Below are 26,057 nucleotides of genomic sequence, written 5' to 3'. Positions count from 1 at the left end.
GCCCATTGATTCAGCAGCTGTTTGTAGAGTGCCTACTCTGTCCTGCTGTTGTTGTTAGTTGTTGAGTCAACTCTGACTCATGATGACCTTGTGTACAACAGAATGAAGCATTACCCAGTCCTGCACCATTTTCACGATCGTTGGTATGTTGGAGTCCATAGTTGCAGCCTTTGTGTCATTCCACGTTGAGGGTTTCCCTCATTTTCATTGGCCTTCTACTTTACCAAACATGATGTCATTTTGTAGCGATTGGCCTTTCCTGATGATGTGTCCACAGTAAACAGCTTCTAAGGAACGTTTATTCTTCTGGCAGTCCATACTATATTCAGTGTTCTTCACCTACACCACACTTCAAAAACCCAGTGGGTCACAACTATGTTCTAGTTACCATGATATCCACTTGTCCTACAGCAAGGAGGAAATACGGCAACCTAGGAAATCAATCCCTTGCCCTCTCTCTGAGGACAGCCTGCTTATTCAGATATTAACCAGTTGCCATCAAGTTGATTCCTACTCATTGCAGCCCTATGTGTTGCAGGGTAGAATTGTGCTCTGTAGGGTTTTCAAAACTATGGCCATTCAGAAGCAGATTGCCAGGCCTTTCTTCCAAAGCACCTCTGGGAGGGTTCTGCCAAGCTTTCAGTTAGTTGTCGAGCACTTAACTACTTCTGCCACCAAGGACTCCTTATTCTGAACTCCTGCTTCCTAATTCCAGTGTTTGTAACTAGGATAAGGTCTTTTACATTTAAAAAACCAAAACCAAACCCATTGCCTTTGAGTCGATTCCCACTAATAGCAACCCTTTGAGACAGAATAGAACTGCCCCATAGGGTTTCCAAGGAGCGGCTGGTGGATTCGAACTGCCAACCTTTCGGTTAGCAAACAAATGCCTGCTGACCCTTTAGTTAGTGAACAAACACTTAACCACTGGGCCATAATTCTTTATATTTCTTGTCCAACTTATCCCAAATATAAAAGCCACTGATTAAGCTTGGAAATGCAATGCTTTTTAGAATAAAGTCAGTGATCAAGTGCCCTCTTGCGTGCATTGGTCTATTGACTTCAACCAGTTGATTCTTCGCTCCTGGTTTTACTACTGATCAGTTAAAGATAAAAGGAATAGATTAAAAGTGTAGAGATACATGTCTACCTTGCAGTTGGCAAGAGATTTCCCAGCTGTTGCACTTCAGGAAACTTCAAGCAGAAAGACACTGATTTCTGAACACTGTCGTTATCTTTTTCATGGTATTCATGTGATTATGAGTGACCTACAGTGGAATTTCTGTGCAGGAAACATTATAAACATCTTGTGATCACCAGTAATGTGGTATTACTGTAAAGGCTTCAGCTGGGAAGAGTTTCTTTCTTTAGCTTATTGTATAAATGACTGGCTTTTTTTTTTTTTCCCCAAACTTTTTTTTATTGAACTTTAGATGAAGGTTTACAGAATAAATTAGTTTCTAACCAAACAGTTAGTACACACATTGTTCTATGACATTGGTGAACAACCCCACGATATGTCAATGCTCTCCCTTCTCAACCGTGCTTTCCTGTTCCTTCCTGCCTTCCAGTCCTTGCCCCAGGGCTGGTGGGCCCCTTTGGTCTTGTTTTGTTCCATGGGTTTGTTCACTCATCGGCTGAAGGGTGAACCTCAGGACTGACCTCGTTACTGAGCTGAAAGGGTTTCCGGGGCCATACTCTCGGGTTTCTCCAGTCTCTTGTCAGGCCAACTCTGGTCTTTCTTTTTGAGTTAGAATTTTGTTCTACATTTTTCTCCAGCTCTGTCCGGGACCCTCTATTGTGATCCCTGTCAGAGCAGAAATGACTGGCTTTCTTAAATGTTTCTAGAATGCTTTAGCCGAATTGCATTTAATCTTAGACTAGAAAATTTGTATAAAAAATTTATCTTCTCACCCCGAAATAAATTAGTAAAATTGAGTATGAACACAGTAATAATGCTTGGAGTCTGAAAGGGCTCTTTATACATATTGTCAAATTGTTTCCCAGAAATACTACTAATAATAAACACGTGTTCTAAAATGTCAGATTCTGTATTCTGCCCTATGCAAACATTACCCTCCTAACTTCTCTATGCAATGGGTACTGTATATCATAGGTAAGGAAACTGAGGCTTAGCCACCTGCCCTATGTCACACAGCTCCTGACTGACACAGAATTTATCCATTTATTAAGGAGTCTAAGGGTGCTGGTGCCCCTTTAGTCTCGCTTTGTTTTATGGGCCTGTCTAATCTTTGACTGAAGGGTGAACCTCTGGAGTGACGACATTACTATGCTAAAAGGGTATCCGGAGGCCATACTCTTGGGGTTTCTCCAGTCGCCATCATGCCAGTAAGTCTGGTCTTTTTTTCTAAGTTAGAATTTAGTTTATGTTTTTTTAAAAAGTAGTATTTAACTTTTTAATACATCTGGAATTTTTTAATTTAAGGTATGAGATTGGGGATCTGTGTTTTCTTTTTCTTCAAATACTGTATTTCTTAATACATATGTTATTAATATGTGTCACTGCAGCTGAGAATCAGGCTTTTAAGCACATAATTTTACCCCGTAAATTATTTCTGAGCATATTTTAATGTGTCTTGTGTTATTTTGGGAAACCCTGGTGGTGTAGTGGTTAAGAGCTATGTCTGCTGACCAAGAGGTCAGCAATTTGAATACACCAGGCACTCCTTGGAAACTATGGAGCAGTTCTACTCTGTCCTGTTGGGTGGCTACAAGTTGGAATCAACTCAGTAGCAACAGGTTTGGGTTTCTTTGGTTTTTTTTTTTTTGGTTATGTAATTTTGGCATCATGAGAGAAAAAAAAATTGTTTAGTTACCTTTCCTTGAAACTATTATTTCATTAAAGAAAGCAAAACTCTTCTTGATATTTTCTTTCTATTCTCAATAGTCACTGTTTGAAGTAAACTTAGGGTATATTTCATAAACCTTTTTGTGCATAAAAAATACAAGAGTTCATGAACTCAGTCCCTGCCTACTAAGAATTTAAAGACAGCTGTCCGTATTTATGGAAGTACCGAATTATCTTTGAGATTGGTAGAATGTAGACAGTCGTTGCTCTTTGTTCTTTTATTTTCATTTTAAACTTCTGCATTTGGTTAGATGCAAGCTCTTTCAGGTTTGTCAGGCTTCACCAGAAAACCAGTTCCATGGGAACTGGTACAATGAGGAGCTCTGGAATGGTAAAAATCAATACTCTGAGAAAAAATGTGTTTATTAACTTGACCTTTTAAGGATATTCATCACTTTTACCATTATGAATGTTAATCGTTATGGTAATTAGTGTTTCCATATTTATCAATCCTTTCATTTCTTGTTTTGTTTAATAAGTGTATTAACTGCCTACTGAGTGTCAGGTGATGTGCTTGATAGCATGAATAAGAAGCATGCAACCTGTGGGACTGGTTATGGATGAGCACATAGTATAAGTGGGAGCATGAAACTAGATACAGAGGTGTAGTACAAAAAGAGAAATGAGAATAAGAAGCAAAGAAATAACCTTGCAAAAGACTTGTCTAACCTTTTGAGTCATATCAATTTTGATAGATTAGCATTTATGCTTTCCAAGGATATTGTTGTTGTGCTATTGTCTGCTGCCGTCCAGTCGGTTCCGACTCATAGCAACCCCGTGTACAGCAGAACTCATTACTGCCCGGTCCCACGCCATGCTCACAGTCGTTGTTATGCTTGAGCCCATTGTTGTAGCTACTGTGTCAGTCCCTCTTGTTGAGGGTCTTCCTCTTTTTCACTGACCCTCTACTCTACAAAGCATGATGTCCTTCTCCAGGGACTGGTCCCTCCTGATAACATGTCCAAAGTATGTAAGACACAGTCTCGACATCCTTGTCTCTAAGGAGCATTCTGGTTGTACTTTTTCCAAGACAGATTTGTTCATTCTTTTGGCAGTTCATGTATTCTTCACCAACACCACAATTCAAAGGCATCAGTCCTCCCTGGTCTTATTCATTGTTCATCATTTGCATGAATATGAGGCGATTGAAAACACCAAGGCTTGGGTCAGGTGCACCTTAGTCTTCAAGGTCACATCTTTGCTTTTCAACACTTTGAAGAGGTCTTTCGCAACAGATTTGCCCAACGCAATGTGTCTCTTGATTTCTCGACTGCTGCTTCCATGGGTGTTGATCATGGATCCAAGTAAAATGAAATCCTTGACAAGTTCAATCTTTTCTCCATTTATCATGATCTTTCTTATCGGTCCAGTTGTGAGGATTTTTGTTTTCTTTATGTTGAGGTATAATCCATACTGAAGTCTATGGTCTTCGATCGTCATCAGTAAGTGTTTCAAGCCCTCTTCGCTTTCAGCAAGCAAGGCTGTGTCATCTGCTCAACACAGGTCGTTAATGAGACTTCCTCCAATCTTGCTGCCCTGTTCTTCATGCAGTCCAGCTTCTCGGATTATTTGCTCAGCGTACAGATTGAATAGGTATGGTGAAAGGATACAACCCTGACGCACACCTTTTCTGACTTTAAACCACACAGTATCTCCTTGTTCTGTCTGAACAACTGCCTCTTGATCTATGTACAGGTTCCTCATGAGCACAATTAAGTGTTCTGGAATTCCCATTCTTTGCAGTGTTGTCTATAATTTGTTATGATCCATGCAGTCGAATTCTTTTGCATAGTCAATAAAACACAGGTAAACGTCCTTCTGGTATTCTCTGCTTTCAGCCAGGATCCATCTGACATCAGCAATGATATCCCTGGTTCCATGTCCTCTTCTGAATCCAACCTGAATTTCTGGCAGTTCCCTGTGGATGTAGTGCTGCAGCTGCTTTCGAATGATCTTCAGCAAAATTTTACTTGTGTATGACGTTAATGATATTGTTCAATACTTTCCGCATTTAGTTGGATGACCTTTCTTGGGAGTAAGCGTAAATATGAATCTCTTCCAGTTGGTTGGCCAGGTAGCTGTCTTCTAAATTTCTTGGCATAGACCAATAAGCACTTCTGTTTGTTAAAACATCCAAGCATATAAGGATTCTTAATTTGTCTTTCACCATTTATAAGTTAAAAAAAAAAAAAAAAAACCAAACCCATTGCCATCAAGTCAATTCCGACTCATAGCGACCCTATAGGACAGAGTAGAACTGCCTACCCCATAGAGTTTCCAAGGAGCACCTGGCAGATTCAAACTGCTGACCCTTTGGTTAGCAGCCATAGCACTTAGCCACTACGCCACCAGGGTTTCCCATTTATAAGTAGCAAAATAATAAAGATAGAATTTCATTTCCATAGAATGACAGGGAAACATTTATTATGTAGAATGCTTGTTGGTAATAGAAATTTGTTCATATCAGTGATCATACAAATGAGATAGAAAATAATTTGCTGCTTATTTAGAATATCAGTGTACTCATCAACCCTGCATCATGAGGTAAACCAAAATTAATAAATGGAAATTATGAGTAAATATTTGCCATAACTAAGCCTATATTGGTTTGGTTTAAATTTTGCAGAAGTGCTTTTTTAATAGAGAGAAGAAAATTCTGTAATATGCCACCTGATTTAGAGAGGAAAAATGTGACATCAAGGCCTAAATTGTAGTGCTCCGTCCTCTTGGTATCTCTTCCACCTGCATTGTTTAGAATGTCAGTGTCCCTAAAGGGCAGTATTAGTCCCTGGGGGGCCCTGGTGGCTGCTGTTAGTATGTGGTGAGAGCCCAGGACCCAGAGACAAATTGCCTGTGTTTGAACATCAGCGCTGCCATTTACTAGTTATGTGCCATTACTGGCTATGTGCAAATGGCTTAACCTCTCATTGTTTCTGTTTCATCATCTGTAAAATGATAAATTTTTTCCAAGAATTAATGAATTAATATATGCAGAGTGCTTAAAAAAGGAGCGGCTGGTGAATTCAAACTCCGACCTTTTGATTAGCAGCCAAACTGTTAACCCCTACACCACCAGGGCTCCAGCAGACAAGTAGTAAGCACTGTGTTAGTATTGCTGCCGTGGCTGGGGCCGCGGCTTCTACTGCTGCTTCTCCTCCTACTCGTTCTTTTTCTTGTTATTCTACTTTTAATATTACTTTTATTATTATTCAAGAGATCCTTCAAGATTTACCAAAAAAAGCTATTGGTGATTATGCCTATTGGATAACACTGTAGATGTGTTCCTGAAGTTACTCCAGAAAAGAATACAACGTTGAAACACTCCGAAAGTGGCAAAGGAATTTATGAGCATCTCTGTGCTTGACTCCATGCTGTTTTTCAGAATTAATTCACTGCTCCAAAGCAACACCTAAAAAGCTATGGATGAGGAGCCGTATTTCTTTCTATATATAATATATATATATAATGTAAATATACACAGGTAAATTTAAACAAAATTGAAGCATGGTGTCATTTTTACATGATCAGTGTAAAACTGTAGATCAAGAATGAAATGAGCACATTTTCATAGCCTAAATGCAGTAAAAATACAGAAATGCGCAGACTTGCTTTAGTAGCAGAAGTTGGATTTTTTTTTTACCATTGTTATTCAATTAATTTGAAATTTGCATAGATAGATACTGCCAACTTGCACACCAAAGAGGTTATGCAGAATTACATTTCAGGGTCTTTTTCTATCCCCAGCATATTGCCCTCTAGACCCTTGGAGAATCCTTCAGGTACTGATGGATATCTCTTGGCTGTGTTGAGAGCAGAAGACAGCAGAAAAGCACTGACTTAATGCCTTCTTCCCTTTCGTCCTAAACACTCTAGTCTTCTGTAGCTTTTTTTGGTCAGTCTAGCTAAAGGTTTGTTGATTTTGTTGAGTTTTCCAAGAACCAACTTTTGGTTTTATTGATATTCTTTATTGTTTTCCTATATTTTATTTCATTAATTTCTACTATTATCTTTAGTGTTATCTTTAGTATTGTTTTCCTCCCACTTGCTTTAGATCTAATTTGTTCTTTTTTTACCCACTGTCTTGAGGTGGAAAGATTGTTGATTTGAGAGTTTTCTTCTGTTTTAATATAGTTATTTACTGTATAAATTTCCCTCTAAACACTGCTTTAGCTATATCCCATAAATTTTGGTATGTTGTTTTCATTCATTCATTTGAAAGTGCATTAGAAAATATTTCCCAATTTTTGTTTTGAGTTCTTCTTTGACCGATTGCTTACTTAGGCCTGTATTGTGTAAGTTCCACGTACTTGTGTATTTCACTAATTTCTTTCTGTTATTGAGTCTAATTTCATTCCTTTATCACTGGAGAATGTGCTTTATTGAGGCTTGTTTTAGGACCTTGCATGTCATCTGGAGAATATTCCATGTGGACTTAAGAAGAATGTGTGTTCTGTGCATTGGATGGAGTGCTGTGCAGACGTCTGTTAGGGCTGTTTGGTTTATAGTTCCATGAATATTCATTTTTTATAATGTTACGTCCCTTCTTTCTTTTCAGTCGATGAATTAATCAGCCCTAAAGACATTGATCCAGTTCAGCGCTATGTCCCACTACAGAATCAACGTAACGTGAGCATGAGGTTTTCCAATCAGGTAAAGGAATCTTTTTTCTTAATTTAGCCCTAACCAAAGGCTTTAAAGCTTAATTGAAGACAAAATTTTATTCTGAATGGGTTTTTGTTGCTCCTACTTAAGGGCAAAGCTGCTCCCTCTTGCAGTTAGTTAATATTTACTTTAGTAAAGGGCTATTTATCAGTAAGGAATTAGGAGTCAAAGATGTCCAACACAGTGTCTTTCAGGTAAGCATTGTCATCTTCAAAGTGGTTGCATTTAGGTGCCAGGTATCTTTGAAAATACATAGATCATGAGGCTTGTTGGGGTGACAGATGAGATGGCACTCCTACTGAAGAGAGCCAGACCCCATGAGAAGCCCTGTGCATACTGTGTCTCCCTGGCAGGACTGAGTGGCTGACAAATTTGCTCTTAGTATTTGCTGACATGTCAGGGGAGGAAACAGTTTTAAAATCTTTAAATTTAGTTGCTATGGATGCAGACTGTGTTGTGTCAACAAAATAAGTGTTTGCAGGATCAGAAAGATTGATGTCGACTTGAGCAAACCCTGAAGTATTAAATGATACCAGTAATGAGGACTGTTAAAATGAAAACGTTGTGGATTGTGGAAAGTGCCTGAGGAGAAAAGGAATGAACCTGAGTGTGGGCCTGGAATTCCAAGTAGTTGATGAGCATTTAATAAGAATAGCGTTGGCAGTTACAGAAGACATGCTTGGAAAGTTGAAATGCTCCTTTATTTAAAAAAAAAAAAAGGCAGGTACATATACACATACATATGAAACATGCACATGCACATATATGTATGTATATGTTTGTGTATCTGTATACACACGGACATACATGTATGTGTATGTTTATGTATACATACACATACACACATCTGTACACACAAACATATCTCCAAGGCATCAATAAATGTTTGTTTTGCTGGTCTTCACCAGATCATTTTATTACTCAGTGTGGTTTATAGATGAGAGGTTCTTTGAGAGACTTATAAATAAATGTTAGGTTTTTCGCAAGAACGTAAAATCCTTATGTTAACATGCGACAAATTTCGCACTAGCCTGCTGGGTCCTCTAAGGTCGGGATTTGGCTTGCATCTTAGTTACCACTTGTGTCAGTGCATTGCAGGTGTACATTCCGTATGTAGAAATGGCGGCACGGCGGCTGACCTCCTCTGATTTCACAAGGGAGAGGAGAGAGAGTTGAGATCAACATCAGCCCAAGCCAGATTCCTATGAGGCAGAGGTCAGACATCCTTCCACCCTCCAGTCTTTTTACCAACTCTGACACCAGCTTCATGGGTCACCACAGCCACTATAGCCACCTTGCTCCATGGGCCAGGAAGCCCAGTGCACTGTCTTTCACCAGTTTCTTGGTTCTGCTGCTCTTGTTCCTCTGCCGCTGCCTTTTGCCATCTCACGCTGTTTCCATGTTAAAGCTCTCTCTCTTTCTGTCTTCTGGGTCTAGGAGGTTCTTAGCACAGGGACCCTGGATCCAAAGGATGCACTCTACTCCAGGCTTTTCTTCTTGATGGTAGTGAGGTCCCCCCTCTGCTCTGGGATTGGCTGTCTTTTAAGCCTAGAGGGATGGCAAAACTGACCAATCTCCTCATTAGGGTTCGACATGCTTTATTTGCATGGTCCCACCCTCCACCAGGCACCATGCACCTTATTTGCATTATTAGCAAATTGTCCAGTCCCCTTAGTGGGCCACAAGTACCTTATTTGCTTAGTCACACCCAATCATTGTGTGGACATTAAAAGACCACGCATGGCTAACAGGGCCATATTAAGTAATTCACTGCACCACACGTACAAATGTGAGCTGTGCAATTTCAGTTGAAGAAATGATCAAATTGGGAGTACACTCATCTTCATATTACACAGTGCCTTGACGCTGGGCCATTTTAAGACTACAGGCATTCTCCAGGTTACGAACAAGATCCATTCCTAAGTGTGTCTTTAAGTTGAATTTGTAGGTAAGTTGGAACAGGTGCATATGGTTCTTACTTAGCCTTACTGTAGTGCAAGAGTGGAACCCTGGTGGCTCAGTGGTTCAGAGCTTGGCTGCTAACCAAAAGGTCAGCAGTTGGAATACGGCAGCTGCTCCTTGGAAACCCTATGGGGCAGCTCTACCCTGTCCTGTAGGGTCACTGTGAGTTGCAGCCCACTCAACGGCAGTGTTTTTTTGGGGGGGGGGGGTGGGTAGTGCAAGGAAAGGCTTGAAGCCTTTTCAATGATTCAAAAGCTACACATTCAGCAAGTAAAGGTGGTTGTGATGAATTTGTTGTGAGTAGGCATTGGTTCAATCATTTCAAAGTGAAGGAAATTTTATATAACATTAAAGGGCAAGTAGGAGTTGCTGGTAAGTCAGACGTTTGTAACTCAGGGATTGCCTGTAGTGTGTTTACTTACATAGTACTTCACATGTATGATCTACTTCCCTAGAATCATGGAACCTCAAAGCTTTTTCTTAAATAATAAAGTAATAGGGTCATGGACTTGAGGTGTGGGGGCAGGAACCAGAGAACACCAAGGCATTTTATAGGCACATGACTAATAAAATTAGCCATTTAAGCAGTTATTTCATGCTTGACGCATATGTTGTTGTTGTTGCATGCAGTTGAGTCAATTCTGACTCAGTAACAACCCTATAGGACACAGTAGAACTGCCCCATAAGTTTCCAAGGCTGTAATCTTTATGGAAGCAGACTGCCATATCTCTCTCGTGCAGAGCAGCTGGTGGGTTCGAACTGCCAACCTTTTAGTGTAGCAGCCAAGGGCTTTTAACCACTGCACCACCAGGACTCCTTTTGACACAGCTAAGCGGAGTTATTGGTTATGTGTAATTTCTGGCACACGATGTACTGGCAATTTTTTCTCTCCCGCTCAAGAAAGCTTATCAGAGAACAGTTGAGTGATAGTAAGTTTTATAGAGAATTCACTCTTAATGTTTATCTTTTCTGTTGAAATCGTTTATTAACTTTGCTGCTAAATTATCTGTGGCCTCCTCCAGTGGAGCCACACCCTAGCTGAGGGACTGCGGTAAGGTAAGGACTGGACCTCCTCTTGTGCCGCCATGTGGCATATTACATCTGTGCAGAGTTGTTCAGAGCTTCCAGAGGGAAGCGAGGAGGAGGATTCATAGCAGAAAGCTGCTAGGGGCTGACATGCTCCCACCTGTTGGCAGCTTGGTTTTGATGGTGTGTAAAATGGTGAGAATTGCTTGCCACTTCCTCAGCCATTTTCAAGCAGCAGCTAAGACCTGGCATACTCATGTCCATTGCTGGTGCTGGGTAACTCATGGAGTGATGAAATGGAAGGGTCAAGACATATCCCTACGTGTGCAGCCCTCTGTTTGGAATGCTGGTGTCAGTGGCTGCTAAGTTATAATTGACTAGGTCAGATTTGTAATTAATTCATCCATGGGGACTGACTACATGCTTTAAACCAAAAAACAAACCTGTTGCTGTCCAGTCAATTCTGACTCATAGCAACCTTATAGGACAGAGTAGAACTGCCCCATAAGGTTTCTAAGTTGCAGCTGGAGGATTCAAACTGCCAATGTTTTGGTTTGCAGCTGAGCTCTTAACCGCTGTGCCACCAGGGCTACGTGCTTTAAACCCTGCCAAATGTTGGAAAAGTAAATAGAGGGTAGTAAAGTCCAGATAATTCCTGAAAATGAGAAATGTTGGAGGTCCTGACTACTACCCTCAGCTTCAAGGATTTGCTAAAACGGTTCACAGGACCTTACTAGGTTATGGTGTATTACAGCAAAAGCATACAGGATAAAATCAGCAAAGGAAAAAGACACATGGAGTGAAGTGTGGAGGAAACCAGGCACAAGTTTCCAAGTGTCCCTTCTGAGTGGAGCCGTATGGAATGCATCTAAACCCCCCAGCAACAGTGTATATCAACACAAGCAAAATGTTGCCAGCCACAGAAGCTTCCCCTAACTTGGGTGTCATGGTTTTTATTGGAGGTCAGTCATGTAGGCATGCAGCACCTGTGTGGCTGACCTCAGTATTTCAAGCTCCAGACCCCAGAGAAAAGGCAGGTGTTTGCCATAAATCACATTGTTAGCATTAACTGTCTGGACACACTGGTACAGTGTGGTCGAAGACTTCAGGCATGCACTAACATTCATACAGAACATTCCAAGAGCTCAGTTCCCAGGAACCAGCCAAAATATGCTTTTCTAGGGAATATGCAGAATTCGAGCAACACAGGCCTGTTTCCAAAATCCAGAAACAAGGAAAGTGCCAGAATATAGAAGGGTTCACACCTTCATTAGGCATAGGGCTGTTGACATGTTATAAGCCCAAAACATTGAGGACTAAATTGAGAGCTGTTGAATTTCTTAACTCTGGTGCCCAGTGGGATATACAGTTGCCCACCTACTTTTTCCACCTCTCAGGTTTCTTAGGACTCTACCTTCTACCCTTTCCACTGAAGGTATTTGCTGCCTTTCTGTGGGGACTTGTGTAATGGTGACCAACCAAAGAAAAATTTGTTGGCGCAAAATAGCTGGGGTATCAGGCTTAAATGCAAGGTAGTCCATCCAGGAAGTGTGATTGGGCAAAACTTTTGTCTCTTTTGGCTTTTGTACAGCTTGATGAGCCTTGTAAGTGTATTTATGGTTTCCTGTGTGATAGGGAGCCCTGGTGGATTTGTTTTTGTTTTTTGTGTGCCTTATTTGGAAAACCAGAGGCGCCCAATGTATCTAAATGGAAGAAGCCCTGCAGTAAATCCTGCCACCCATGACCAGTGGACCAGGTGGGCACCCACCAATCATGCCCCCAGAGTACTCTCCGAATTTCATGGAAACATGTATTCTTACATAATATTTCTCAAAATCCATATTAGCAACCAAAAATTTAAACATACTCAGTGACTCAGCATGCTTCCATTAATGAAAACACATGATATCAACAAAAAATTCAAAGCAGAAAATAATTGGGTCTTGAAAGGGTTTTGACAATACTCATAGCAAATGCATTACAGGAAAAGTGAAGTACTTTTGCAGCTGGGTTTGAAGTAGATGCCTAGAACATCTAGGATGCCTTTTATTTCTTTTTCTTGCCTCAGCAATAAGGCAAAGTGACTGGAATTTCCAGTCCTATGCTGAATAAGAGTGATAAGAGCAGATGTTCTTGGTTTATACCCTCTGTATCTTACAGGGAAAGCATCAGTCTTTCTTCGTTAAGTACGATGTAGGTTTCTTCTTTATGAGGTTAAGAGTTCCTCTCTATTGCTAGTGTACTGATTTTTTTTTTTAATCATGAATGGGTGTCGAAGTTCATCATATGTCTTTTCTGTACTAATTGTTACATTCATATGATTTTTTTTTTATTAAAACAACCCATTGCTGTCGAATCAATTCCTACTAGTCATTAGCCTGTTAATATGGTGAATTACATTGATTAGTTTTCAAATATTAAACCAGCGTTTCATACCTAGAATAAATCCCACTTGGTTGTGGTGTAGTATTCTTTTTATATATTGCTAAATTCAATTTGTTAAAGTTTGGTGAGGGTTTTTGTGTCTAAGTTCACAAGCAATATTGGTCTGTAGTTTTTTGTTTGTTTTGTACTGTTTTTATCTGATTTTGGTATCAGGGTAATAACAGCCTGATAAAATGAGGTGGGTAGTGTTCCTGCTTCTCTTATTTTCTGAAAGAAATTGTGTAAAGTTGGTGCTAATTCTTTAAATGTTTGGTGAAATTCTCGAATGAAACCACCTAGACCTGGAGATTTTTCAGGATGTTTTTAATAATTATAAATTCCTTTTCTTTAATGTTTTTAGGACTATTTATGTTACCTGTTTCCCTCTTGGCTGAGCTTTGGTAGTTTGTGGCTTTAAAGACATTGCTGCATCTCTTCTATGCTTTTTTTATCAGCCTGAAGTTGTTTATTGGATTCCTTTATTAACATTTTAATGGCTGCATTTATTGTGACACTCCCTGTTTCATTCCTGATATTGGTGTGCCTTTCCTCTTTTTTTGTCAGTCTTGCTAGAAGTTTACCAATTTTACTGATTTTTTTTTAAAAGGATTTTGTAAAGAACTGCCAGTGCCCTGGTTAGCAGAGTGGAGGTTGGATCATCCACTTGGGCTTTGAAGCTGCTCTGAGAGTAGACTGGCCAACTGGAGAGGAGCTGGAGTTAGAGTTTCCCAGTAGATGTCTGTTGGGCTTCCATTTTCCCAGCCCTATGGCCACAGTATAGCCTTTTCTTGATTTTGTCTTTGTTTTCTTGACTATGCCTATTGGTTGTTCCAAGTTGCAGGACTCTCCAGTGCTTTGTCCAGCGTATGTGGGCTCTCAGGGATGTCACACTGTGCCATTCCTCTGAGGTCCCTGGCCAGCCTAGCTTGCTTTCTTCTGTCTAGCTTTCAGAGTCCTTTCATCATTGTCCCTTGCCCGGTGGTGCAGAGGTTAAGTGCTTGGTTGCTAACCAAAAGGTCAGCGGTTCAAACCCACCAGCCACTCTGCAGGAGGAAGATGTGTCAGTCTGCTTCCGTAAAGATTTACAGCCTTGGAAACCCTATGGAGCAGCTCTTTGTCCTATAGGGTGGCTATAAGTCAGAATCAACTCAATAGCAGTGGGTGTTTTGGTTTGATGTCTGATTTTAACACCTGTGAGGTAAGTATTATGTTTGATTTTTAACACCTCTGTGAGATTAATCTACCCATTTTACAAATAGTTCATGTGAGTCTCAGAGAGGTTTAGTAATGTCCCTGAGGTCACACAGTTGTCAGATGGCAGAACCAATATGAAGGTGTTAAATAGCCAAGGAGAAAGAGGGAGGAGGTGATGCCAAGCGTCAGGAAGCAGCGATTTTCATAATGGTGTGAAGGAGCTAACGGAAAATAGTTTCCTGAACAGCCTGGCTCAATATCCCATCACAAAATAACAGTGGCACCTGTGCCATAGGGCAATGAGAGGCCTGTTATCTGAAACACTGAAAGCTAAAAATGTTCTCACATCAGTACAAATTGTATGATGGTGTCAAGGGAAAAAAAAAAAGCACCAGGCTACATTAAAACAGGCAAGGATGACTTTTATTCAAAAACAGAACAGGAAGAAAAAAAAAAGGGGGAAAGGGACTCTAGTTATAGGGGAGCCGACTAGTTGCCATCAAGTTGACCCTGACTCATGGTGACCCCCTGTGCATCAGAGTAGAGCTGTGCTTTATAAGGTTTCCAATGGCTGATATTTTGGAAGTGGGTCACCAGGCCTTTCTTCCAAGGTGCCTCTGGGTGGACTTGAACCTCTAGCCTTTTGCTTAGCAGCTGAGCATGTTCACCATTTGCGGCACCTAGGGACTCCTAAGAGAACAAACTCTCACAGATCTGAGTTGTACTACACTGAGACAACAGGCTGCATGGTTTTTAAGGACAGGTAAGAGTTTGACCCTTGGAATGGGCGAGCAATTTACTGAGGTTGCAGTTAGGCTCATCTCCTAGTGGTGTTTTCCTTTCTAAGGGCAAGGCCACCTGCTACTGGGAGACCCAGGAGGAGGGAGAGGAAGATGAGGGGAAGGTGCTAGTCACTGTGAAGACTGTTAAAACAAAGAAGCTCATTAGCCCATCTCATCACTTGTTTGTATTAAGCGGTTCCTGGAAAGCACAAAGGGGTAGGAGCCTTCTTTAAGAAAAAAAACGAAGACCAAACCCATTGTTGTGGAGTCGATTTTGACTCATAGTGGCCCTACAGGACAGAGTAGAACTGCCCCCATAGTGTTTCCAAGGAGCAGCTGGTAGATTTGAACTGTTGACCTTTTGGTTAGCAGCTGTAGCTCTTAACCACTGTGCCACCAGGGCTCTTTAAGGAAAGGGCTTGGGTAAAATCCACCTTTGTCCCTAGGATTCATTATATATAGCATTCATCATGTTAAAAGGATCAGATTGTTTGCTTGTTTTTTCTCTCTTACATAACCAACCTTGTTAGCCCAAGGATGAGGCCAGGTCTGCTGATCTAACAGTTGGTCATTTTATTGGAGACTTCCTTCTTCCTTTCCAAAGGAAAACCCTTCTAGGAGGTGAACAGGTTAAGTGTTCACTCCTCCTCATTAATCCTAACTCTCTAGTTAATGGGCCCACCATGTTTGGTTACCTACTGGGAAAAATAAAAACAGATTGGGGGTAGAGTCTGACTCCTCCAACTTCAGGAAGGGGAAGGAGACTCTAGATCAACAGCCCAAGGCTGATTCCCATTAGGTGAGGGTCAGACAAGCCTCCTCTCTCCACCGTCTTTACCAATTCTGACACCAACTGTCCCTCCCACAGTATTTTCTACTGGGTTCAATAAGTCATTGCAATGGCCACACAGAACTCACAGACCGTACTGACAGGGAAGTAGGAGTTACAATTCAGGCTCAGGAACACTCAAGATGCAGTTCTTCCATCAGGATAGTATCTCCCCAGCTGTGCTTGCAGGCACACCTCTCCCTGGCCCTCACTCCCTGCCCAAAGGCACTCAGCTTTGTCTGTCTGTGGGCCAGAAATCGCACCATGCCATCTCCTACTGCTGGGTTTCTCCTTCCTTGGTGGTGGTGGTGGTAGGCTCCTCTCCTCTGCTCTGGAATTGGCTCTCTTTTAAGGCAAAACTGACCAATCTCCTTGACTGGGTGGGAGTTACAAGACCATGGCTAGAAAGGCCACACAAAATCAGTTGCCCCACACCTAGGTAATTCTAGTGCTAAGTACTCAGTGATTGTGAATGAGCTTTTCGTGTTCGCCTGCAGTGCCTCTGCCGTGTTGGTGTGAGGGAAGAATCGCTGGAACCGTGTTTCCAGCCTTTGCTGCTCATTCATATCTGCTAGAGGTCTGATTGCAGCAGAGACTGTAAGCAGCTGACCATGTGTGTTTCATTGATTCCTTGTATTCTGAATTATTGTCCACTGGGGATAAGGTGACCATGTAGAGGACGTCCTACTGCAGGGTGGGGGTAAGTTTCTGGAATTCTATAGCCAATGGACTGTTATTCTGAAGTGCATGTTATACTATTTGGAATACAGATGATTCCTGGATAAGTAGGAAAATATACTTAATACGTTTTAGCTCTCTGTGCGATTCTGTTGAAACTATCATATTTAAGCAGGCAGCAGTTAAAACCAGCCAGGAATTGCTTTTTAAAGGCGGGGTTTTTTTTTAACCAATTTGAGAGAAATTGATCTTGAAATAGAATTTTTACATAAATAAGCTGCTCTAATATTGAAGGAAGAGTTTCATTATAGAAAACAGCATTCTGATATAGAAATGCAATTGTAATACTCAGGAACATATAGGAGAGGTTTCGTTTTGTTGCACTTGCTACAAAATGGTTTAAGAGCATAGCCCATGGAGGTCCAGCATGTGGGTGTGAATCCCAGCTTGGGTAAATTGATATCAAATCAGGATAGTACCTCACAGAGCCATTGTGAGGAGGAAATGAGTTGTGCAGGTAAAGTGCTTGAAGCATCTCCTGGCATTTGTAGTGAAGCACTCAATAATGTTAACTATTATTATTACTTTGCATGTTGAATACTTCCATCCCAGACGTGGTAGTTAATTGAAGAGGCAGGGCACAGTGCTGTTTTGCTGTTACATTGTTTATGGTGGAGATGGAAATCATGGGAACAGACAACTCTTGGAAAGCCTGGCCTGAGGCTTAGCTCTTTGTCGAGATATGGGTCCTGCAGATGGTAGACTAAAGGGGTATGCAGGTAAGAGCAGGTAAGAATCTCGGAGAACATAAAACAGTGTCATGGATTTGACAGTGTGAAGGACGTTGACTTTGAGACAGTGGTTCAAGGAGCAACAGAGCACAGGCAGAGATTCAGGATGCTGGTGTTCAGACCGTCCATGGCTCGCCCTTGTACAATCTGGAGAATATTTGTAATGTCTCTGGAGTTTGTTTCTCTAGTCTACAAAATTATTTGGCTGTATTTGATTCTTGAATTTCCTTCTAGCACTTCTGTTGCTGGTTTCTGTGATCTGGGTTATTGGTGCTCTTTGAGTGATTTCAGTGGAGTAGTGTGCCCAGAAGCCAGATTGTGGGGAGTTAAAGAGTAATTAAACGGTGGAAGACCATCTGTTCAGAAAGTTGAGTTTGCTGCAGCCCAAGAAAGATTATAGGCTCCTCCTAATTTAGTAGATACACTATATAGCATTCCCACAATATGGGCCTACACAGCCCCTCCCTGCCTTTTGCTTTTCTTTGAAATATAGTTACAGTTTTAAAGCTTTATTAATCTTGGGTGATTTAAGGAACTTTTGCATGTGGCTCCATTTGATGTGGTTCCATTCTTTCTAAAGCTCTCAAATTGTTTAACCAGTTTGAGATATAATCTCTCATTTAAAGGATAAAAGAACTCTACTTCACTAGCTTGGCAAACAAAGGAAGTATTTGCGTGGGACCAGAAAGCCAAATTTATCTACAAACATGAGAATAAATTTGAGTACTGAGCAGAAGTTCTTATAGTTATTGTAATAAAACAGAATAAAATAGTAAACCCAGCAAAAATAGTCAGGGCACCAAAAATGATTCTGAACGCCTAACCTACATATGCATTAGCTACACAGAGGTTTTCTTCGGGCAGTACTATCTGCTATCCAGAAGTGAGAAGAGTTGAAATGGAAGACAAAGAAATGAGTTTAAACACGTGCAATAACATCACTCTAATTAACCCACTGAGTTTATTAAAATTAAAAGTTCCAATAATAGGCATGAGATATAATGAAATATTTCATTTACAAGATGACGACTTCTAGTCGTGGCTGAAGAGTAAAGGGGAATAAAACCCGTTGCCTTCGAGTCGATTCCAATGCATGGAGGCCCTACATAGACAGAGTAGAACTGCCCCACAGGCTTTCTAAGGAGCAGCTGGTGGATTCAAACTGCTAGCCTTTTGGTTAGCGGCTGAGCTCTTAACCATTGTACCACCAGGGCCCCAAAAGTAAATAAAGTAGATCCAAACAAAATAGCAAGATTTATGGTCCAGGATAAAGATGTACGGAGATATATTATGATCTGGTATCATTTTAATGAATTTATATTCCTGACGTTTTACTCTGAAAAAAAAATCATATTTATTCATACATATGAATAAATTTATGAACTAACCTGGAACATTTAAAGAAATCCTAGTTTTTAGTCTCGTTCTGACCCCACCTTATTTAATGATCCATATGATAAGGAATTGCCCTCTTCCAAAACAAGAGGACTGGGCTTTTGGGAATCCCTGCTTCACTGAGAAGTGATATTCTCTCTTGAGTTCCTCAGAGAGCTCCAGGTATTTTTGCTGTTGTGCCACTGAATAAAATATTGCCCTCTTCCAAAACAAGAGGACTGGGCTTTTGGGAATCCCTGCTTCACTGAGGAGTGATATTCTCTCTTGAGTTCCTCAGAGAGCTCCAGGTATTTTTGCTGTTGTGCCACTGAATAAAATATGAGTTTTTTGGTCAGCTACTTGAGGCAATATTTTACCATCATGGCATGACTATCCTGACAGAGGGGATCACGGCTATCGGGGTACCCTGGAGGGAATTCAGTTTCACGTTTACCATTTCCGGAGACACCCAGCTTTGAATCTGAGAGGTAGACTAGCACACTTACTATGTCAGTGAAAGTGGACTGATCTACTTTGACTGTCTTTGGAGAAAAGGCAAGTAGGAAAGGCTGATTTTTAGTCATAAGAGCTATTTCTCCAAGTTGCAAGGTCCTGAATTTAGGATGAAAGTCAGTACTTATTTACTAAACTGTGTACATATTTATACAGAGCTGAACTAAAAACATATGTACTTGTTCGTCACTCATTTTTCAAATAAGTGAGGAAGTGGGGATTTTGTGTTTTGTTTTCTGAAAATACAGATGGAGAAAATTTTGCATGAATTATTTCCCTAAAGACTAAAGAAGATGTATAAGTGTAATAAATTTTTATTTTTAAGGAGATAATATAATACAATGGCTTTGAGTCATACAGGCCTAGCTATAAAACCTGTTTCTTCTTATTAACTCTGTGACCTTGGACAGTGTAATTATTTAAGCCTCACCTTCTTAATCGATTAAATAATGATGATAATTCCTTACTGCTTTTGCTGGTGTCCGATTAAAAGATACTGCATGTGAAGCTCTTAATAAAATGTTGGTACATTGTTAGAACTAAATAAAATGTTAGCATTGTTTTTGTTTTATTTTAAATAATTTATTATATAAATAATATTACATTCTAATTAAAGGACATGAGAAAAATCCTGAAAAATCTGACAGAAAACGTTGTATTTTCAAAATTTTGGTTATTACTGTGGACAGGCTTTCTTATCCTATGATTATAGCTTTATTGGATATTCGGTTTTGCATTCACTAACTTATACATGCTATCAAAATTAGTTTCTATATGATTTCTATGAAATATTTGAAATGCCTGCATAATGATTCTTCCTTGGGCTGTATCAAGATTCTTTTTGCCACACACCCTTTAATGTAGTAATAATTTCTATTCTAAAAGTTTATCCTAATAAGAGTCAACCGATTTGATGTTTACAGCGGCATTTTTAAGACTGTTGATGTAGCATTTTTAAGATTGTTGCTATGTCTAAATTGCTTTTCATTAAAAAGTCTCTACTTGATGCTTTTCCTAAATGAAATATATTACATAGTGTTTATAAGCTAATGAAAATAAAGAAATATGATTAAAAAACTAGGTTTATATTTGCATAAAAATCACAAAAATGAAAACCACTTTGTAAAAACTTTCCATCTGTGAGACATAGTTGATCCACACATATTGTCAGAGACCTGAGTTCAGCTCTCGGAATGTTTTCTGTTTTAATCACATGTGTCTGCATAAGCCATAAAGACGCCCACATCTCTAGGAGGGAGGAGGTGATTTCTTTTCATTTCATTAAGAAAGTTCAGAAGCACTTACCCTCCCTTGTGCTCACTGCCTTCTCCTCACTCACATGGTAGAACACTACAAGTGTACCAAGTGAGTATGACGATTATCAAGAGCATCTTGTCTGACTCCCTGTATTTTGTAGAGCAGGAAACTTAGATTCAAAGAAAGCTGACACGTCCAAGATGACACAGTGCATTTCCAAGGCTGGAACCCTGGTGTCCTGAGGTTTGCGCCCACACACATCTAGGCCACTTTTTTAATACGGGCAGTTTTTGTCCTTTTTTTTTTTTCAATTGGAAATTCAGTTGCATTAAAAAATTAGATCCACATATTGGTAGTTTTGATCTGATATGGATACAGCTTAATTGTCCATTGCCTTTTCTCAGATTACAGTTTTTGACCTGTCGCGTCCCATACTTCCTAACAATGATATTGAATTAGAAATGTCAGAATACAGAGCCTAAGAAACATGCCCTCTGAACATCACTGTCAGAAGTTAGGAGAAAGCCACATATTCATATAATTTTCTTGAATTTGCAAATTAGATATTACCTTCATATTTCCATATTCTGTTTATTTTTGTGAGCATCTCATTATTTCCCCAACCTTGTTTAACACATCTTCCATCATGGGAGCGTGCAATATATAGACCCACAGAGTTTATGAACAAGAATTGAAAGGGACACTGGCATCATCAGATAAGCCTTCTAACAACAGCAAAAACAACAATCATACCATTAATCACAGACTGAAGAAACTAATAAAGTTAGCCCAAGAATATGAATTAAATGTATCCGTGAACAATGAATAATCCTTACAATTGTTGGTCTTTATTTGTCTGGAACAAAAGAGAAAGAAGAAAATTTAAGAATCAGAGAAGGAACTAGACAACAGGACTAATTGTCTACATGAACCACTGCCTCCTCCACCTTGAGACCAGAAGAACTAGATGGTGCCCAGCCACAACCACTGAATGTTCTGGTCAGGAACACAATAGGTGAATAAAATGCTGAAAAATGTGGAACAGAACTTCAGATTCTTAAAGAATACAGATTTATTGGACGTATTGATGCTAAAGGAGTCCCCGAGACTATGGCCCTGAGATACTCTGTAAACCTTGAATTGAAAGGATCCCCTGAAGTCACCTTTAATCTAAGTTACAGTTTAGCCAAAAGAATAAAGATTGTCATTCTAGAGTTTTGTGGTTTCTTTAAAATGTATGTATATTTTAAAGCATAGATGAGAAGGTTGGGGCAAGAAGATTAAGTAAATTAAAGTGAAACAACTGAAACAGAATAAGGAGAATGTTGACACAATGTGAAGAATGTAAACAATGCCACTGATCACTATGTCCAGAAACTGTGGAACGGGACTGGGTGTTGTCTTTGTATATTTTCCCAACAATAAAAAAAGGAATGAATAATCCTCTGTAGCAGATTGCGAACCTTTCCTTCTCCTTATTAGGTCAAAATTGTTAAAAGGAGAAGATGGAGCTTTAAGCTCTCAGAAGGGTCTATGTTTGCAAAATAAAGATTAAAGCTAGACTAATGGATGTGCTAAGATCCTTGTCTCTAATTATGACTAAATCTTTTTCATCTGAATTCCAGAATGCTGAGAAAAGTATCCTCATTCCTAGGCATTAACTCACCGAACTTTTTTGATTGATTTTTCCTCTCAATCTATAGACATGTTTCAGTGTTCCCTGCCCTTAAACACAAAAAACGTTTCTTCTACTGTGTCCCTCCCTCAGAGGCCTCTCTCACCTCCCTTCTTTCCTTCCCTCTTTGTCATCTTGGAGAAATGCTTGCACCGTCTCTGTTTCCTGACCTCCAGGTCACTCCTTGTTGTACACTGTCTGGCTGTTTATACCACCACTGTACTAAAACCACATGGGAAAGGTTACTAATGACCCCTATTAACAAATCAAATGATCTCTTTTCAGAATGTAGTCTGTTTACCCTCAAAAAACATGACACCATTGAACACTCCCTTTTTCTTTAAACTCTGTAACAGCATGGAAGTAACTATGATCCCCCTCCGCCTGTCTTCACTACGTCTCTCCTTCCAAATTCAGTCCTGTCAATTCTATTTCTAAATACCCTTCAGGTCTTTTTGCTTACCCCTCTTCACCCCTACCAATGTACTCCAGGTCACCATCATCTCTCAGCTGCCAGCTCCAGCTAACCTCCTTGTCTCCCCTGTGCCTTCTGCAGAACATGTCCACATGGCAACAAGAACAGCCATAATGATGGGTTAATATATGGAAAGTGTTCAGGTAGCGCTTGGCCCGTAAGTGCTATGTATGTGTTTATTACCGTTGTTCTAAAAACATAAATTACATTGAGTCTTTTCTTTGTTTAAAATCCTTTTCATGGCACTTAGATGAAAACCTTACTGCCTCGAAGCTCTTCTTGGCGCTTAACTGTCCTACCCTCATCTCTTGTCTGTCTTTTGCTTGCCTGTGATGCTCTGGACACAGTTGTCTCCTCGCATGTCCTCGAACACTTCAGACTCTTCCCCATCTCAGGACCTTTGCACATGCTATTTCTTCTCTTTGAAGTGCTTATCATTGCTTAGCTTGCTCATTTTTGTCATTAAATCTCAGATTCATACACACCCCAAAAGAGTTATTTTCTGGCAATCAATCTAAAATAGCCCCTGTCTTCACTCTATTATATCACCCTTTACTTTTATGATGGTATTTTTCACTATCTGGTTTATTATTCAATTATTTATGGGTTTGTTTGGTTTTTTTTAATCATCTGTCTTTCCCCAATGAAATGCTAGTTTCCTGAAGGAGGAACTTTTTCTGTCTTTGGTCTTATTTGTCTGGCATATGTTGTTGTTGTTAGCTGCTATAGAGTCAGCCCCAGACTCACGGCAACTAATGCACCATCCATCCCCATGATCGGCTGTGGATCAGACTGTTGTGATCCAAAGGGTTTTCGTTGGCTGCTTTTTGAAAGTAAATCACCAGGCTTTGCTTCCTAGTCCATCTTAATCTGGAAAGCCCATTGAAGCCTCTTTCAGCATCATAGCAATACACAAGCCCCCACTGACAGACGGATGGTGGCGGCTCATAAACCCAAAACCCACTGCCGTCACGTCGATTCCGATTCATAGCGACCCTATAGGACAGAGTAGAACTGCCTCATAGAGTTTCCAAGGGGCACCTGGTGCATTCGAACTGCCGACCTTTTTGTTAGCAGCCGTAGCACTTAACCATTGCACCACCAGGGTTTCCTGACTGCTCATAATAAAAATTTACTGAATAAATTAATGACAAGTTTTTGACCTTCAAGAACAACTCAGATACCTTTTCTCTAGAGGTCGCCTCAATTCCCTAAAGCCAAATTGGATACTCCCACCATTGTCTTCGAAGTACCCACTCAGAGCACCATGTTAATATCATGCTGAATTTCAACTAATTCTTATGTGGTTCATCTTTTCTCTTACATGGTGAGCTCCTGAAGAACAAGGATAATGTTTGGTCCATCTTTGTGCCATTCCTAGCGTCTACCATAGTGTCTGGGGCAAAGTAGGCTTTCAGTGGGCATTTTTGGATGAACAAACCGTCTAAAGCAAGAGCATTTTTAGTACGCAAACTGTTGAGTTGTGAGCTGCTTGATATGGAAGACTCTTAGGTTTGCTCTGCTGAGAGTAATAGTAAGGTGTCTCCTCCACAGTCGGATCCCTGTGAGAATCCACACTACAAACCACTGGGCATTTCTAACCCACTGAACCCGCTTTAACCCAGTGACGATGGCTCTGTGTAGCTGAACGCTTCCTGGGTTCCAGAGCCTGCTGGGTGCCTCTGTAGCAGTTTGGCCTAACCCAGCAGGTGTAAGTCTTGCCACAAATTGCCCCTTGCTCTCTTGCCAGCCCAGTCCTTTTGTCCTTGGAATTAGCATCTAGTGCTGAAAGGGGAAATAGAAGAGGTTTTTATACTCCTTCCCCTGTCAAGACTGTTGTTCCTCTTAGGTGGCTTTCACACGGTAACAGCTGCATGTGGCCTATCCGTTCATTTCCACTCATACGCGAAGTGCTGCACTAGGCAATTCTCCAGTGAAACGAAGAGGTTACAGCCCGCAAGGTGCAGCAGTCTGCCTTCATGGAGAAAGCGCCGACCAAGTCAGCCCAGAGACTTGATTCTGCTTCTGGGTCTGGCACTAACTGGCTATGGGACCCTGACACTTTCCCCTCTCTGGGCCTCAGTCTCCTCATACATCAACTGGGTGACTGATTTTTATCAAGGAGACCCATTTTTTAGACAAAATCTCAGGCAGAATTTCAGCATATAAAATAGTTCATTGTCGTGCTGCTCTGGCCAAAGCAGGATCCTGCCGCCCAGTGTCTCATGGGCTCCCTCCCACCTTCTCCATTGCCCACCCACCCCACCCCCAGATGACAAAAGTGGCCCCTTCTCTCTCTGACATTTTTCAACCCAGATGCAGAAACTGACCCAGTCAGTACAAGCACCCAAAGGAGAAGGGCCAAAAAGAAGTTGTTTTACTGTAGTCACTCCTTTTTTCCATGATTCTCAGTAGGTGGTTTCTGTCTTCCATTAGAGGCCTTTCTTTGGTTGTACCCCACCATCTGAGGTCCTTTTAAATGGTACAGAACCCCTAGAGTGAAATGACCAGATTTCCAGAACCTGCCTACCTCCCTCCGCCCCTGCCTCCCCAGCCTCATCCTCATTCTACAGCTCTTTCCTGGTGTTGATCTTTTCCATTTTGTGTCTATAAGTTTCTCATTATTTGCTCATCCCTTAAGAGTCTGGCTGTTTGAATCCATCAGCCGCTCCTTGGAAACCCTATGGTGCGGTTCTACTCTGTTCTAGAGGGTTGCTATGAGTCAGAATTGACTCAATGGCAATTGGTTTGGTTTTTGGTTTTAGTTATGATTGAAGCTGTGTGAACACCAGGTCAGGGTATCTCCACCTGGGCCATGTGGTCATTCTGGTATCGTTTCTGGGAATTAGGCAAGGCCTTTAGCACTGTCATTTCTTTAAGATGAAAATGTAGAAACATCCAGTTATGGCAAGTGTTTAGAAGGGATTGAAAACAGTTTTACAAATCAATTTGTGGTGACACCGCATTCAGTGCTCTCTGAGATAATTGCAGTCGTTGAAAGAACAGTCGTTGAAAGAACTGCTGTCAAAAAGCATTACCTGATTTATTCACTTGGGCATTTGAAACTGTGTGTCTCATGACTGGGAATACTTTTTAAAATTCATTTCCTTTCCTCTTAAGTAGGCAGCTTGTATTATCACTGATCCAGTATATAAATACCAGGATCCTAAAGGGTCGTTTTCTCCCTGGCCAGCTCTACTCTTGAGCCAAGTGTAGCTTTTTAACCACACTTGATGCTGTTACTCCTCAGGTGTTTCTGCGTAATTCTCCCCTGCTGTGCTATTAATTTATTCCGTGTTGCTGCTTTGGCTTTTTTGGAAATGTAAGAAGATGCCAACGCGTCCCCATGCCGATGCACCTGTGTTCAAACCACCGTAGCACATTGCTTGGCTTCTGCAGGAGAAGTACTGTGAGCGTGGTATCTCCCGTTGGAATTGAGATGTAGAAAGCAAGTGCCTGGTTTCTTCAGCTAATGAGGTTTTGCTGAAAAATTAGTGTAATGAAAACTGCTGGCTGTTGGCAGTACCTGCTGATGAAGGCTAATG

At 40.7% G+C, this 26,057-nt stretch overlaps 1 protein-coding gene across 4 annotated transcripts in view; it reads left to right on the top strand.

Annotated features, from left to right (window-relative positions):
* PHKB (phosphorylase kinase regulatory subunit beta) overlaps positions 1-26,057 on the top strand; it is a 257,076-nt gene that overhangs the window by 154,367 nt on the left and 76,652 nt on the right. For all 4 annotated transcript variants that reach the window (XR_007514667.1, XM_049864306.1, XM_049864304.1 and 1 more), the window contains one exon: positions 7,425-7,519. Coding sequence is in view for 3 of the 4 variants with exons in the window: in XM_049864306.1 (XP_049720263.1) it covers positions 7,425-7,519 (95 nt within the window). In the remaining variant the exon portion in view is untranslated. The remainder of the gene's footprint in view (positions 1-7,424; positions 7,520-26,057) is intronic.

This window comes from Elephas maximus, chromosome 21 (assembly GCF_024166365.1).
Source record: "Elephas maximus indicus isolate mEleMax1 chromosome 21, mEleMax1 primary haplotype, whole genome shotgun sequence".
NCBI classification, from domain to species: Eukaryota; Metazoa; Chordata; class Mammalia; order Proboscidea; family Elephantidae; genus Elephas; species Elephas maximus.
This window is presented reverse-complemented; position numbering and strand designations above follow the sequence as displayed.